General features: G+C 41.5%; 1 protein-coding gene across 1 annotated transcript in view; it reads left to right on the top strand.

Moving 5' to 3' along the window:
* The window catches only part of CMYA5 (cardiomyopathy associated 5), a 94,336-nt gene extending 91,426 nt beyond the window's left edge, over positions 1-2,910 (top strand). Inside the window, exon 13 of the mRNA XM_057740393.1 lies at positions 1,864-2,910. Coding sequence (XP_057596376.1) covers positions 1,864-2,110 — 247 coding nt within the window. The 3' untranslated portion in view covers positions 2,111-2,910. The remainder of the gene's footprint in view (positions 1-1,863) is intronic.
* Positions 2,911-15,126: the final 12,216 nt, after the last annotated feature.

Genomic DNA, 15,126 nt, shown 5'->3' with positions numbered 1-15,126 from the left:
TTCCAAGCAGGATAGGGAAGTGACTTAGATGGGCATTCAGAACCCTCTGGACCAGTGCTGTGCAATCACAGATTCTGCAGAAATAGAAAAATGGTGTCACATATGGCTATTGAGCACTCGAAATGTGTTAAGTAGGACTGACGAACTGAATTTTGAATTTTACTTAATTTTAATTTGTGAGCGTATGTGCCTTAGTGGCTCCTATTGGACAGGGAAGGTCTAGAGCCCGGCCTCTGACTTACCTATCTGGGTGACATCCTCAGGGTCATTCACATGTCCCCTCCTAACCTGTCAAGCAGATGGTGATGTCTTCATGACAGACAGGTTTATTCTGCCACCTCATCATCGCTTTGCTGCCCCCACAGCTTCAGTCACGTTCTCCCCCCCATCCAGTCCTGACCATTTTTCTCTGGCTGAGTGTGAGCCCATCTGCTCCCCAAGCCCCTTCTGTAAGAGCCCCAGCCCACACTGCTGCTCCCCATCACTGCCACCTGCAGCCTCTGTGTGCCTTGCAGGTTCTAAAACTTCCTAGTGTTCCGCCGTATTTCACATTAGCTAATGTGAAAAGGTCCTTTACCATCGTGGAAGTCTTGCTCACCTTCCCCGCCCATGAACCTCTCTGCCCTTTCACATGAGCTTCATTCTGCGAGGAAGTTGCTAACTTGCTGTTTCCTAAATATTCCTTCACTCAAGCTTCTGGGCCTTTAAGAGAGATGTCACAGGTCTTCATGGTCCTTGCCCTTCTCAGCCACACCAGAGTCACCCAGGTTCTACGACCCCAGCGTCACCCCCACCCTCAGACCTATCATATCCACACACAAGTCCCTCCTCTCTTCTCTTCTCTTCCATTTCTCATTTCTTCTCTTCTCCCGCTTTCAGGGCCCCACCCTCTGTTTCTAAGATTGCCAGGAGAAAACTCCCATCTGGTGGTACTTTTTTGCGCAGAGCCACTTAACTTCTGCTTGGCAATTTCTCCTTCCCAGCCTGGCCTTGAACCTTTCCTTTCACAGCTAAACCGGGTCCATTAAATGTGCTAGGAAACATTTTACCATTCTGTGCCCTAAGCTGGAGTCTCAGCCCCAGCCCAAGTTCAAGTCATCAACAATTTTCCTTCCTGCTCAGTAGAGTATGGGTTCCCTGCGGGCAAGGACAGTGTACTGTGTGTGGTCTTGCATATTCCCCAGAGGTGCAGAGGTCTAGCCACGTGCAGGACACACAGATATGCCCAGTGAACACACATTGAACTGAATTTATTTGAATTGAAGAAAGAAATCAAAGGCAACCCTCTTTGGCTGTAAGGCTGCAGAGAACACTGAGAAGATGAAAAGGACAGTTGCTTTGGGGCAGCGGGAGTGTACAAAGGATGAAGCTGGGCAAAAATAATGAAGTATTTCTTAAACTTCATAAAGGCCCTTATGTAAGTTACTTACAAATTTTTTTAATGGTAAAATTAATACATTTTATGGAAGGCAAGCCTGTGGTACTTTTTAAAGTACGTGGCAGCCTCAAAGGAGTTTTATTCAAAAGAATGACACACCATGAATGCGGTAGTTAAAACATGTGGGCAGCTGGGAAAGAATTAAAATGTTGAGAAAAATCACAAGGGAGGCATATGTTGGTTATTCTAGGACTGCCTCCTAATGTAGAAGGAGCAAAATTATTAAAAATGCTCGTCTGTTGGGTAGAGCTATGCATTTTAGCATCTAGGAGGGATCTGGTTAAAATATCTGGGACAATGTTATTGCAGCTCATTATTGTGAATTGAGGTGAATAACTGCAGAATCGGTCATCTCCAAGTGATTTTCTTTATCATGGTCCTTCAAGATTTCCAAAGTTTTCAATTCCCACTCCATTCCATTTCAGATACACATTTTTCTACAGTGGCATTGTGAGTGATGTCCACGTGACAGAGCGTCCCGCCAGAGTGGGCATCCTGCTGGACCACACCACCCAGAGGCTCCTGTTTATAAACGCGGAGACTGGGCAGCTGCTCTTCATCATCAGGCACAGGTTTAAGGAGGGCGTCCACCCTGCCTTTGCTCTGGAGAAACCTGGAAAATGTACTTTGCATCTGGGAAGAGAGCCCCCAGATTCTGCAAGGCACAAGTGATTGTTGGCTTTCAGAGTTTGCAAGAGCAAAATTCAAATCTGGGGGGGTCTGTTCTTTCCTGTGGGTGCTAGACGTTATTCAAAACGTCTTCTGCACATTTGCACTAATAATAGCTCCATGCACAGTGATCAGCACGGGAGCAAAACCACCAAGAAAACCTGACTTCCCAGAGCATCATGTGAGTAAGGAGGATGGAAAAAGCAACCTCCGCCCTTCGGTTTATATACATTTGAATTCTTGCCTAAGTTAAAAGGATTTATACCTGACTTGGGAATCAAAAGAGTGAAATGGACTCCCACCTGTTTCATTGGTAAAAGAAATCCTCAAATGGACAGGTCTGAGTGAAGGAAAGGTTGTGCTGGTAATACATCTCCGACAAGAAACACCGAGTTTTTCCACAAGAAAAATGTCACCTCACTTCACTGAAGGATGTGGAGTCCTAATCAGTAGAGAAAGTGTTTTAACCATTCTAAGCTGATAATGAACTCTTTTGTAATCATTATATACTGTAGAACACAAGTCTGTTTTCCCTGAAATTTTAAATGTAGAAAAATGCTAGATATTAGAAATTTCCATTTTGTTAAATAAATGGTTAGTGTCTATAAAACAGAACATGTTATGTGAACTTATTACATGTGACTTGCGAGTCTGGCACCTCTGGACGGGACAAACCACAGATACAGAGCCATCACACTGCAGTGGGTTGTGTTACCGCTCATCTTAGTGTGAGACGTTTACACATATGTGTTTTAAAATCTAAACATTTTCAGTCTATAGTTACAGATGACTACCAGAAACCGAGAATCTCTTTTTGCGAAAAATAAAATGGTTGATCATTTTTAGATATTGTATTGAAATCTCTCAAAATCTTCCTAAAGTGTGTGCAGAGTTGATAAATCTATAATGAATGTTGAGACGATTGCTCCTGTTCTCCGTAATATAAATACTTTGATCATACTTACAGATTTTTTTAACATTACGAATTCAGTTGTTTTCTTATGTCGAGAAATAACGTCCTGCTTTTGGTATATACCCTAAAGTCCATTGCTTAATAGCTAGAAGACCCAAGCTGGATCTGAAACTGCATTAACAGAGCGCCTTCAAAGCCTTCATCATCCTGCTTTGAAATCAGAGCAGCTGCTGGCAAGAAGGATACTTCGTGAAATAGGAGGAATAACTTGTTGCTTTGTGGGAAACACTATCTTTACTTTTTTTCAAGCCTAAAAAGGTTAATCAGGTTCTGACTGATCAGCAGCCCATGGTCATTATTACTTTTTTTAGGGAGAATGTAGTGTAATTAGAAACAATAGCAACAGTAGCAGCAACCATGTGGATTTTAGAATTTGTCTCAGTTTGGGTTCCTCCGAAAGTAGACCTCGAGATAAAGATTTAGGGCAGGTTCTTTACACAGGAGGTGTTCGGGGAAACACAGGTGAGGAAGTGGGGAAGGTGAGACAGGAAGGGGCAAGAGCGGATAAAGGACATGTTTTAGGGGTGGGTTATTACACTGTGAACACCTGAGGCTCGCTCGTGCTGGGGACACCCCTGGAAACAACTTGCAACATGCCAGAGGCTGACATGTAAGTGCTCCTGTCCAGCCCCAGTGGGCTGAGCATTGCCCCAGGAGATCCTCGGGGACATTAAATTCCCTTCCCCTACCTTTCCAGGTTGTGTTCCTTGCAAGCTCCTGTGGTCACAAGAAAACCCTCAAAGGACACGAGAAACATAAGTACCTGACACAGCTGACAGCGGGCTGACAACCCTCTGATGCAGCTGCTGGTGCACTCAGGTGAGCTGGGGCGAATAGGGCAAGGTACCAGCAGCGTCCACCATCAGGTTGGAAGCAGCTCTGGTATTGAGGAGGAAGCCATGTAGTAATGGGAAGAACTAGGTTCAAATCGTGATTCAGTCCTTCCACGTCATGACTCTGGGCAACTCGGATGCTTTAGTGATCCTTTTTCTCAGGATAATTGTAAACATCAGATTAAATAAGCATGTGAAGTGGCACAGCATTTTTAGCTTATAAAACATCCTGACAAGCGATGCTGGAGGCCCTCTGTGGCCAATCCTCGACTGCATTCCCAGTAAGTGGCCTCCTATCTCTGACTCCATAGCAAGTGGTTGGTGGCAGGTAGGACAGTGGAGTTAGGAGATCATGTTTTAGCTGCCTTTGTCTGTTGACTGATGGGCGAGTTCCTGGTTGGTTCCTAGGGGATTATTCCAGTGCAGACAAGTAGAGTGAAGTTAATGCTATTTCCCCACAGCCTCCTCCTCCTTGGACCTTCTTCTCTGAGTTCCATTGCCTTCTTGTGCTTTCTCTTCACACAACACAGAGTCTCAGAAAGAGGAAAGGAAGTTAGAAAATTTTGGTTAAAATTTCTCTTCTGGAAATCTGTTGATGGTTAATAACATGTATAGCCCATGCGTTATCTCTTTTAATCCCCATGAGAACCTTGTATAATAAAAATTGCCATTTTATAGATGAGGAAACCTGTCTCAGAGCAGTTAACTGACTTGGTCATAGGCACAGCTGGCAGGTGGCAGAGCCTGGATTCAGATACAGCTCAAATCTAAGCTAAGCTCTAAATCCTGAGCTAAGAGAATAAAACGATTCTATTTTGTTTCATGTTTCATCGCCGATCATTTTTTCTACATATGTGCAGTGTGTGAAAATTACGTGTGTGTACACATACTCTCTCACACACACCCCACACATACACATATGAATATACACATATGCACACATGCATTCATTCATATGTACACATTCTCTTCCCTCCTGAATTGACTTCCTTTCCAAGCCTCTGTTTTGCTGTCAGTGCTTTCACACTCCTGGCAGACATGGGATACCTTGATTCTTTCTTCAATACGAATGACCTTATTTAGGATTCAGAAGCATCTATAATATTCTATTTGTGGAGAAAAGATATGAAACCACATGCATGAAACCACAGTCTTGCTTCTAAGAGGTACAGGGCCAAAATAAAGCAGTGTGTGGAAAAAGAAAAAAAACATGAGGTTTAACATTGTACCTCTTTCTCTGTTTGCACGCATAGCTGGCATCTCTGCCTGGATATAGTCTTGTCAAAGTTAAGAAATATTTTTTGTGTTGGAGCAAAGCAGAGAATGTTCCTGTTGTTTTTGTGGAGGTGCTTCCCTAATGTCCAACAGAACTGGGACTTCATCACATCCACTTACAAAACTGTGTGCTTTCAGCACCAAACACACTAACACTCTCCCATCAGAACCATCCTTCAGGCCTCAGAATGGCCTGTATCTGAAGTCCCTCTCACCCTTGCTGTGTTAGTTACCCATTCATCATCTCAACTATTCAATTGCTGAAAGAATCACAGGACTCAAACAGTTTATACTCACGGAAGAGCTTTATCACAAGCAAAAGATATGGTCCAGCCGCACAGAGGAAGGATCGGCATTGAAAGGCTCCTCCTATGTCAAGGGTAGGCGTCTTTGTCTGCCCCCTGTTGGCTGCACAGCAGGCACGTCTCCAGGCCTCAAGCCACCGTTAGGGTGTATGTGAAGCACCTCAGTACCAGGAGGCCCAAGTTTTGTCTCAGAGAGTGTGGTGGGGGCTCCTACACTGAGCTGGTCACGTAGGTACTTTCCTAGCCCTAAGTGTTAAAACTCACCTCCCTGCCCCCTACAGGCGCCACCAAAGCCAGTGCCTAAGATAAATCCAATGCTTATCACTAAATGATGCTCACATTCAGATACATCCTGCTCCGAAACAACTGTTGGATTCATGGTTATAGAATGTCACTACTTTTTCGTTAACACATTCCATGGCATTAGGCAAGGATCAGTCACTGGGTGGATACACATGTAGTCAGTGAAGACTAGTGGGAATGAACCCTTGCTAGGCACTTACTGTCCTCATTCCAGAGCCCAGCTGCTGGGGGATGTTTCAGAAATAATAGTTAGAGCCGAGTGCCTCTGCTGTCGGTAACCATCCCCTCATGTCCCTGATTTGGTGGCTGCTGGGAGTGATCCAGGGCACAGCGCTATGCTGAATGAAGTCGGACCTGATTTCCAGCTCACTTCACAGTGCCAGGGGCGAGGCAGCAGGGAAAGACATATTTGCTGTACAGTTTTCAGAGTAGAAGATCAACATCTCTCATTTTCCTTTACTACTTTCATAGTGTGTGTGGTTGTGCCCCTCTTTTATGTGCCCCTGGTTTGGTCACTCTCTGTCTACGCTGAGTTTTCCTTTAATTGATATCAGTAATTTCAGGTGCCCAAATAATGTATGAACTGTAAGAATAGCTTGAGAATAGTTGGAGGGTTGAATATGTTTAACTTGGAACAAAAAGACAAGATAAGGAAGGAAATAAGAGGTCTTCAAAGACTTGAAGGGCTGTTATATGGAAGGAGTTAGGCTTATCTTGATTTTTATACCAGTGGGTAGAAGTCCCAGGGTTGAGGAATTTGGTTCAAGAAAAGGGAGAACACCCCATCAGTGACAGCTGGCTCAGAGACATGCAGCTTAGCAGGTAATGAGCACTCAGAGTCAGGCTGAAAGATCAACCATCTGGAATATTAAAGAGCATATTCTTGTTTTGAGTTTCAGACCCATGGTTTTTAAACTGTGTTCCTGGGGTAGTGGGATTTCCCAGAGGGGCCTGAGGGCCAACATGGGATCCAATGGGAAAGCCAAGTGGGCATAAATTCAAACCCGTATCCCTTTCCATAACAGTGGCTAAATTTTGATTTGTTTTACATGCTGGGTTCCATATAATAGTTTATGCGATGGATAGGTTTCTATGATTCAATTAAGTTTTAAAAGTAGATAACCACTGAGATTTAAGTCTGAATTCTGTGATGCAGAATTCACTTTAGGGACCTCAAAGTTCCCAAATCTTTCTCTCCGAGTCCTTTTTCCTTTACTATCCAAATACTGATAATGTATTGATTGCAAGAAATCCTGATTCCTACACCAAATTTTCAAGAATTTCTGTTAATGATTACATTTTCCTTGTTGACATCTCTGTCCTCCAAATTCTCCTCCACCACCTCTAGCCACCTCACCACTATTTCTTCATGCTTCCTTAGTCGCATTTGACCTTCACCATCCAAAACATTGACACAGTCTCCATTGATTCCTTAAGGCAGTGCTAACGAAAGACTGATGTTGGTAGCAGTTAATACCGCTTTTGTTAAAGACTTGGGGTTAATAAGGGAAATTTCTTCATAGATTATGAGACAAAATAAAACTGAATGTGAAACATCCCATGTTGCCAGGAGCCCCCTCTGGTCTCTTCTTCAGCCCAGTCTTCCAGACATATTAAATAGACATACCTCTCCATTCCACTTTATTAAGTTTCTAGCTTTTGTTCGAACTTTGTTTTTTTAAGATCATCCAGTAGAACTAGAAAACATGAAAATAAAAACACTTTTCTCACAAATATAGACATCTTTTATAATAGACTGAGAGCAAAATTGTGCCCTCCTATCGCAGCCTCTTCTATCCTGCCCAGACTTTAGGCCTTTCTTTGCAGAACTAAAAGGCCCACTAAAAGCAATTCCCTGAACCAAAGAATGCTTCTTTTCCAAAGATGAATTTGGCCATTAGTCCTTAGAATGGTTTTAGAATCCTCTTAGTATCTTTTGTGGATTTCTGTACAACTATCTGATGATTGGAAATCCTTTCTAAACCAGAGCTCCCAGACTTCCTGTTGGGCTGCCCTGACCCATGGAGGACCTTACTACATGCTAGGCACTTCAGGGAGAATGCCACCCTTCTAGAGTCAACGTGTTATTCGAGGACTTTATAACTTTGGAGGCCTTGGGTAAAATAAATAGGAAAAAGGGAAATGGGGAAGGAGAAGCGCATTTCATTCATTCAACACGTATTTTTTGAGTACTTACTATGGGTTGGGTGCTATTCTAGGCCCTAGCAAAATGGCACTCATCAAATCAGACAAAATCCCTGCTTTCAAGGAGCTTATATTCTAGTGGAGGAAGATGGACAATAAACACATACATAGTATGTCAGCAGGGAATAAGAATTAGGAAGAAAAATAAAGCAGGGTAAGAGAATGAAGAGTGAAAGGACGCAGAGCTACTCTATATTGTAGGTATGATGGAAAAGTGTTTCTGATAAGGTGATATTCGAATAAAGACCTAAATAAAGTGAGGGAACAGGTCCTGTGGTTATCTGCAGCGGAAGAGTTTTCCCTACAGAAGGAACAGCAAACAGCAAGTGTAGAGGTCCTGGGGCAGCAGCACGGGGGTGTATTAAAAGACCAGTGAGGAGGCCACGGAGCTGGAGTGGATTAAGCAAGGAGGAGAGAACGCTATGCATGCAGACAGTAGCTGGGGGCCACTTCATATTGCCCTTAAGGACTTCAGGTTATATTCTGGGTGAGTTAACAAGTAACAGGTATGAGGAGTAACGCAATGGCAGTCTCAAAGAATTGGCTTTTCACGTGTTTGGGTATTATGTTTTTCAGCATTAAACAGGATGTTTCATAAAGGCCCCCTGGGCTGGCCTCTGCCAGCTCTCAGCTCCTGCAGAGAAAGGGCCTGGTGTAGGCGGGAGAGAAGAAAATGTGTTCTTTGTCTCCTTCTCAGCTCTGTCCAGGAACCCTGTAGTCCTGCTCACTTCCTGCTTCTAGGGGAGCAACCCTGCTGACTGGTTGCCTTTAGGACTGGCCTTGTGCAGAACTGTGGGGGAAAACTGCTATTGTACCTGGGCTGACTTTGTGTTGAACTGAGTCTGTTTACCCTGGGTGAACAGTTGGCAACCGCCAAAGATGGAGAAATACAAGCACATTTAAAGGCAATGTTTTATAGTTTTTCAACTACGTGAATTTGCAGTTACAGGGAGGATGAGATAGTGATGTCATCCAGGGAGCTGCCTGGCCAAACGGGGCCTCATAGGTGTGTATATGTGTGTGTATGCAAGTGTTGTTTGTATGTGCATCTATACATTGTGTATATTTCGTGTGTGTGTGTGTATGTGTGTGTATGAGGGAAGGGTCTGGTTTTCCTAGGTTAAACTTATTATAATTCAGGGCTGGTTTTCCTACTGAAGATTTAGGGGCTGGATTGGTCAGAGCTCCTAAAGGTTGTCAGGTCCACAGGGATTCACCCACCTTAATCAAGCCCACAGAAGACTCATGAATAATTTAGAATGCCAGTCGCTTAAGCTGTAGTGAGAAATCAAATTGCCAAAGGGGCTGGAGAACATACATCTCTGGTCAGAGGATTCTCTCTCCAGGCCCCTGAGCTCCAAGACCTGCAGGCACCCACCATGGTCAGTGTTGGGTTGCACATCCTACCTGTGGCTCTTTAGGCCTCAAATCCCACACGCTCAGGAGAACTGACAGATTTCTACACGGGAAGCTCTGTGTGAGTCACAAGATTGTTTGGTTATGTGGAAGATCTTAATGGCCAACATTATTAAACTTCCATGGCCAACCGTGGGCCCAAATATTTGGGTTTGCTGCTCCAAGTACTTTCTCCTTGCATTATCCCTGAGGATATTTCCCTGAGAAAATCCTTATCCTTTGGGGTTTTATCTATTCAGTCCAAATTCTTACACTCACAATTAAAAAAAAAAAAAAAAAAAAAAAAAAGATGCCTTAAGGCCATTTTCCAGGCTCTAGTTTTTTTTCTTCATTTAGTGAATACTTGATTAGATTTCTAGGCCCTGTGACTCCTGCTTTTGATCTGAAAAAATTCAGGCCTGTTAGATGACCATTGCAGATGATAGAACATCATCTATTATGTGAGGATCTTACCAATTTAATAGTCAGAAGGAAACCACACTTCCAAGTTGTTATGTAACATCTCACTGTCTCTCCCATGGACTGATTGCATATTAGAGGAGGAGGAGGGCGCTTTCATTCAAGGATTTGTTGTAATTGATGAGAGTAGGTTAGAACACAGATCATCAAGTAGATCTGGGTGGAGAGAGACGTGGCTCTGCTCCTTCGTAGTGTGTGACTTTGGGCAAATTCTTTAGCCTCGTTTAGAGTCCTCGTTGTGAGGAAGGAATCGTACTAGTTATTATGTCATAAGGTTGTTCATTTATTCATTCATTTGAGCACTAAGATGCCAGGCACTGCCATAAGTACTAGGGATCCAGCGGTGATCAGAACAAATAGCCCTGCCCACAGGAAGTTTACGTTCTAGTGAGAGGAACTATACAAAATAAAGGAGATAAATAAGTAAACTGTTAAGTATCAGAAAGTGATAAGTGCTATAAAAAATAAAGCAGGGCAAGGTTGTTGTGACATGTAAATGAAAGAATTAAGGTATGTAAAATTCTTAGCAGAGTGCTGGCATGTGACAATAGCAAAAATATTAGCAATTATTAATGCAACTGTAATGCAGGGACTTCTCACAATCAAAGAGTCTAGTGTACCTCTCAGAAAAGCACAGTGTCCTCACACACACCTTGGCATGCTGTCCATGATATACTATCCATGGCCATTGTATCTCCAATGAAAGTTTAATATTTTCCTGTTTTTACTCATTGCAAACATTCAGGGAAAGTATTTAGAACAAAAGATAAATTATCCTTAATTTCACCACTCAGAGGGAAGCAATGTTAACATTTGGTCTGTGTCCTCCCAGGCTCTTCTCTTTTTTTCTTCATGCACACACACACACACACACACATATACACATGCTCGCTTTAAAAAAATGTAAATAAAATCACTGTTTCATAATGTACTCTTGTTACTTAAAGTTGTGTCATGAGCATCTTCTCACATCAACAAACAGATACATATCACTATTTTAATGCCCAAATGTAGTCCACTGGAAAGATAGATCAAGACTACTCAACCAGTTCATTATTGATAGGTATTCAGTTGACCTCCAAATTTTCATCTCTAGAAAAGTTTGGTTTTAAAGGCACGGCACCAACTTCACTATTTGGCCTAGAGTTTTTCTTGAATTTGTCATGGGAAATTGTGTATTATTTCCATATTTACTGTGAACTTGAACCAGTTTTTATAAACCCGGTTAGAAAGACTGAATAGAAACTCTGTGATGGTGCACACTTGGTGCCCAGTTTTAGAGTCAATTCAATATATTATATTTAACTATGTTCAATTCGAATATGTATTTTTTAGCATCTACCATATCAAGATACCATACTGATTCCTGCTGGGAACCAAGATGAGTAAGACACAATCCCCACCTTCGGGGAGGCCAGGGCAGAAGCACAGGAATCTAATCAACATATAGGCTGAGAATCATGGGGTACAAAGCGGGGAGAGAACATGTGTTTGTTGTGACCAAATAATGTTAGTTTTATGTCACTGGTGTGTTAAATAAGCAAGACTCTGGAGATATAGTCATAAAAGACATTTTATTTTTGTCTCCTTGTACCTTTTTAAGTTTATTCAGTGGAAGGAAGTTCTACGTAAACGTGTAGGCAGAGGAACTTGGGAGGACTTAGGTGGGCTTTCTTAGATGAAATGTCTGTGCTAAGACCTGATGGCTGAATAGAAGTTGGCCAAATTGAGGGGAGTGGGTTATGGAGGCAGGAGGAGGGGAGAGGAGAGTGTTCCTGACATAGAGTAAAGGTGAGGAGGTGAGAAATAGCCTGATGCCTGAGAGGGACTCAAAGGTCAGTATAGCTCTTGGGCTGGGGGATGGAGTGGCTGTTGGAGTGACGCTGGGGCATGGCAGTGGAGGGCTCCTGTGGTGGAGAGATTTTCTCTGAATACCTTAGGTTTTAGCTTAGGGCCTCGTATAAATTTGGCAGTAAATAAATATTGTTGAAGATGAAGTCTGAAGATCATATAGGTTTTTAGTTCTTCTTTAACACAATTTCCCTTCTCATCATTCAGAATCACTGTGTGTCAACTTCCTACTTCTCTGCACTTGAAAATTTGAGGGCTGTCTCCAAACAGTCCTTGGACTGTAAGTCAGAAGGAGAAAAAATGTTTGGGTCCTTCAAGCAGAAGCTCCAAATGGAGTCTGTTTGCTGGTCACCTGGTTTTCTCAATGACCGGAGGTGAGTGAAGGAGTGAAACCTCAGGGTCAAGAATTAGCATCCAGAGAGGGAGAATAAACTTGACTCATTCAAAACACAAGCTATTTCAAAGGTCGTTTTCTTAAGAAAAAAATGTTGATCTATGGTATTTTTTAGGAAATCACCTCTGTTGAAATATAATTTATAATGCTTTTAACTTTTGTCTTCTTTCAGTGAATTAAACTATAACTAAGCTTATTTCCTGATTTGCATGTCTCCTTAATTATTCTGAGTTAAGTTCTACCCTGCAGAGCTCCAGAAAACGGATAAAATATGCATTTGAGTGTTGAACAGCAGCAGCAGACACCCACACACCAATCCCTGGCTGTGTGGGACGCTGCCATTTTCCCCAAGTCATTTCAGGTCAGAAACACCTCTGCTCCCAAAGAATAGCATTTAGGGGCCCCCACACAAAGTCTTTGTGTGCACCTTATAATGTGAGAATCAGGGAGCTGTGCATTGTTCTGCACCCTCCCAAGAATAAGTTCCGGGCTACTTTTTTGCCCTCATAGGCATAGAAATGAGTCTCTGATTATTCGGCGCCATGGGAAACCCTGTGAATTACCTCTACGGGGCTTGAAGTTCAAAATGGGAAAATGATTTTTGCTTTATTCCCATTCAGTTAGAGCTCTCTTTTTAAAAATAACCTTAATACCTATCACTGTGGAACTTTTGGAAACTATGGAAAATGATGCCTGTAATAACCAGTATGCCCAATTCCATAGATCTAGACTCCGTTGGTATGTTCTTTGACTTTGGGCCTTTGCCTTCTGCCTTCCTCAAATGCAGATGCAAATGCCGAAAGGTATCACAGGCATCTTGCAACCTTGAGGATGAAATTCATATGCTGAGCCTGAAGGAACATAAAGATGGGAGCCGGAGTCCTCAACGACATGGCTGACACAACATTCCCGTTCTCTAGTGCCCACGTGTAAACTGTGTGGCTTGAGTTAAAGAAAACTCTACCCTTTTAATCCATTAAAATGGCTTTTATTTTGAAGTATAGTATACGTTCAGAGAAATGCATTACAAGTTTACAGCATGATGAATTTTTTTCAAAGCTGATACACCTTTAGACGTGTGTGCTATTAATACATATGTAGATGTGATATATGCATGTCGAGAAACAGACCATTACAGTAAGTGGTTCCCAGTCACTCCCACTTCCTTAGGTAACCCTTATTTGTAAGTAACCATGAATTAGTTTTTTCAACTTCATGTGAACGGAATCACAATATTTTTTTTCTTTGTCTTTTGTTCCACATTATATTTGTGAGATCTATCTACACTGTTGTGTGTAGCATTATTTGTTCATTCTCTTTGCTATAGAGAAGTATCATTTGTAAATACACTGCAGTTTATTTATTCATCTGCTGTTGGTGGCCATTTGAGTCGTTTCAAGTTTAGGGCTATTACAAATCGTACTCCTATGAACATTCTAGTACCTGTCTTTTAGGGAATATGTGTACACTTTATGCTGGGTAAATACCTGGGAACAAAATTGCTGGGTTGTGGCATACCTATGTTCAGCTTCAGTAGACACTGCCAAAATGTTTCCAAAATTACCTTCCAGCCAGCCCTATGCAAGAGTGTCAGTTGTTTCCTATCTTTGTTACCACTTGGTATTATCTGTCTATCTCTCTTTAACCGTTCTGTTGGGTACATAGTTGTACCACATTACGGTTTAAATTTGCATTTCCCTGATGGTTATAGAAGTTGATCATCTTTGTATATATTCATTGATTTACTGGACATTTGGATATCTTTTTAAGTTTCTGTTCAAATCTTTTGCCCACTTTTCTGTTGTGCTGTCTGTCTGTCTGTCTGGTGGGATTCCTGAATGTATTCTGAATATGAGTTCTTTGCTGGGTGTGTGTTTTGCACTCCCCCCCAACCTGCCATTTGGTTGCTTAATTATTCACTCTCTTAGTGATTTTTGATGAACTGAACTTTTTTATGTTAGTAAAATTCAGTTTATCTTCTTTCTTTATCATTGTGTTTTTGTGTTCAATATAAAAAAGCTTTGCCTGCCTTACCCCTATAGTCAGACAGATATTTTCATATGTTTCTTTTTAAAAGTTTTACTGTTTTTTTCTAGCTTTCACATTTAGGTTACATGTATACAGATATTAGTTTTTCATGTATGGTCTTAGGTAGAAATCAAAAGGCAGCTTTTCCCTCATAGACAAAAAATTGATCCAGTCCCATTAATGAAATATCATCCCTTCCCCGATGCACTGCAAAGTCACCTTTGTCAGCTTAAGCCATTTCAAATTGTTTTTTGTTGTTACCAGCACCCAGAGAATCCCATCTGATGTATGTGTATTGTGTGAGTGTGTACGCAATATATTCCTTCCTATCCTTAAATATTCATTAAGAATATAATTTTTAATGGTAAATATTCCATAATAATGTAGCATCATCTATTTAACCAATAATAAATATTCCATAATAATGATGTAGCATCATCTATTTAACCAATATGGTAAATATTCCATAATAATGATGTAGCATCATCTATTTAACCAATAATCTGATGCTGGATATTTGTTTCCAACTTTTGGTTATTATAAATGATTCTAAAATGAGTATCCTTGTCCATAAATATTTGCACATACGTCTCATTATCTTCTTTAAGTTCCTAGATATGGAATTATGAGTTAAAGTGTGAAAAATTTTAAAGGCTTTTGATAGATACTGCCAAATCAGCATAGAGTTAAACACAACCTGAAAAAAACCCAAAAACAAAACATGTGGACAATGTGCTTTTAAAGTACCATAATCCTGCAGTAGAGAAGCTGATAATACCACCTATAAAATACAAATATATTTAACTTTTTTCTAATAAACTTCACGGATTTTTTTCTACTATTTACCCTCCTAATGACAATAGAACTCAGCAGATTGGAAATTACTTGCCCTAAATGTGAGATTGGCTGTCTGGGGATACAAAAAAATTTCAACCTAAAAGCCTGCCTATTTATCTCTAACACTTGAAGCTGAGAAT

The sequence above is a fragment of the Hippopotamus amphibius genome, chromosome 1, assembly GCF_030028045.1.
Source record: "Hippopotamus amphibius kiboko isolate mHipAmp2 chromosome 1, mHipAmp2.hap2, whole genome shotgun sequence".
Classification (NCBI taxonomy): Eukaryota; Metazoa; Chordata; class Mammalia; order Artiodactyla; family Hippopotamidae; genus Hippopotamus; species Hippopotamus amphibius.
Note: the sequence above shows the minus strand (reverse complement) of the source record. Positions and strands in the feature narration are given on the sequence as shown.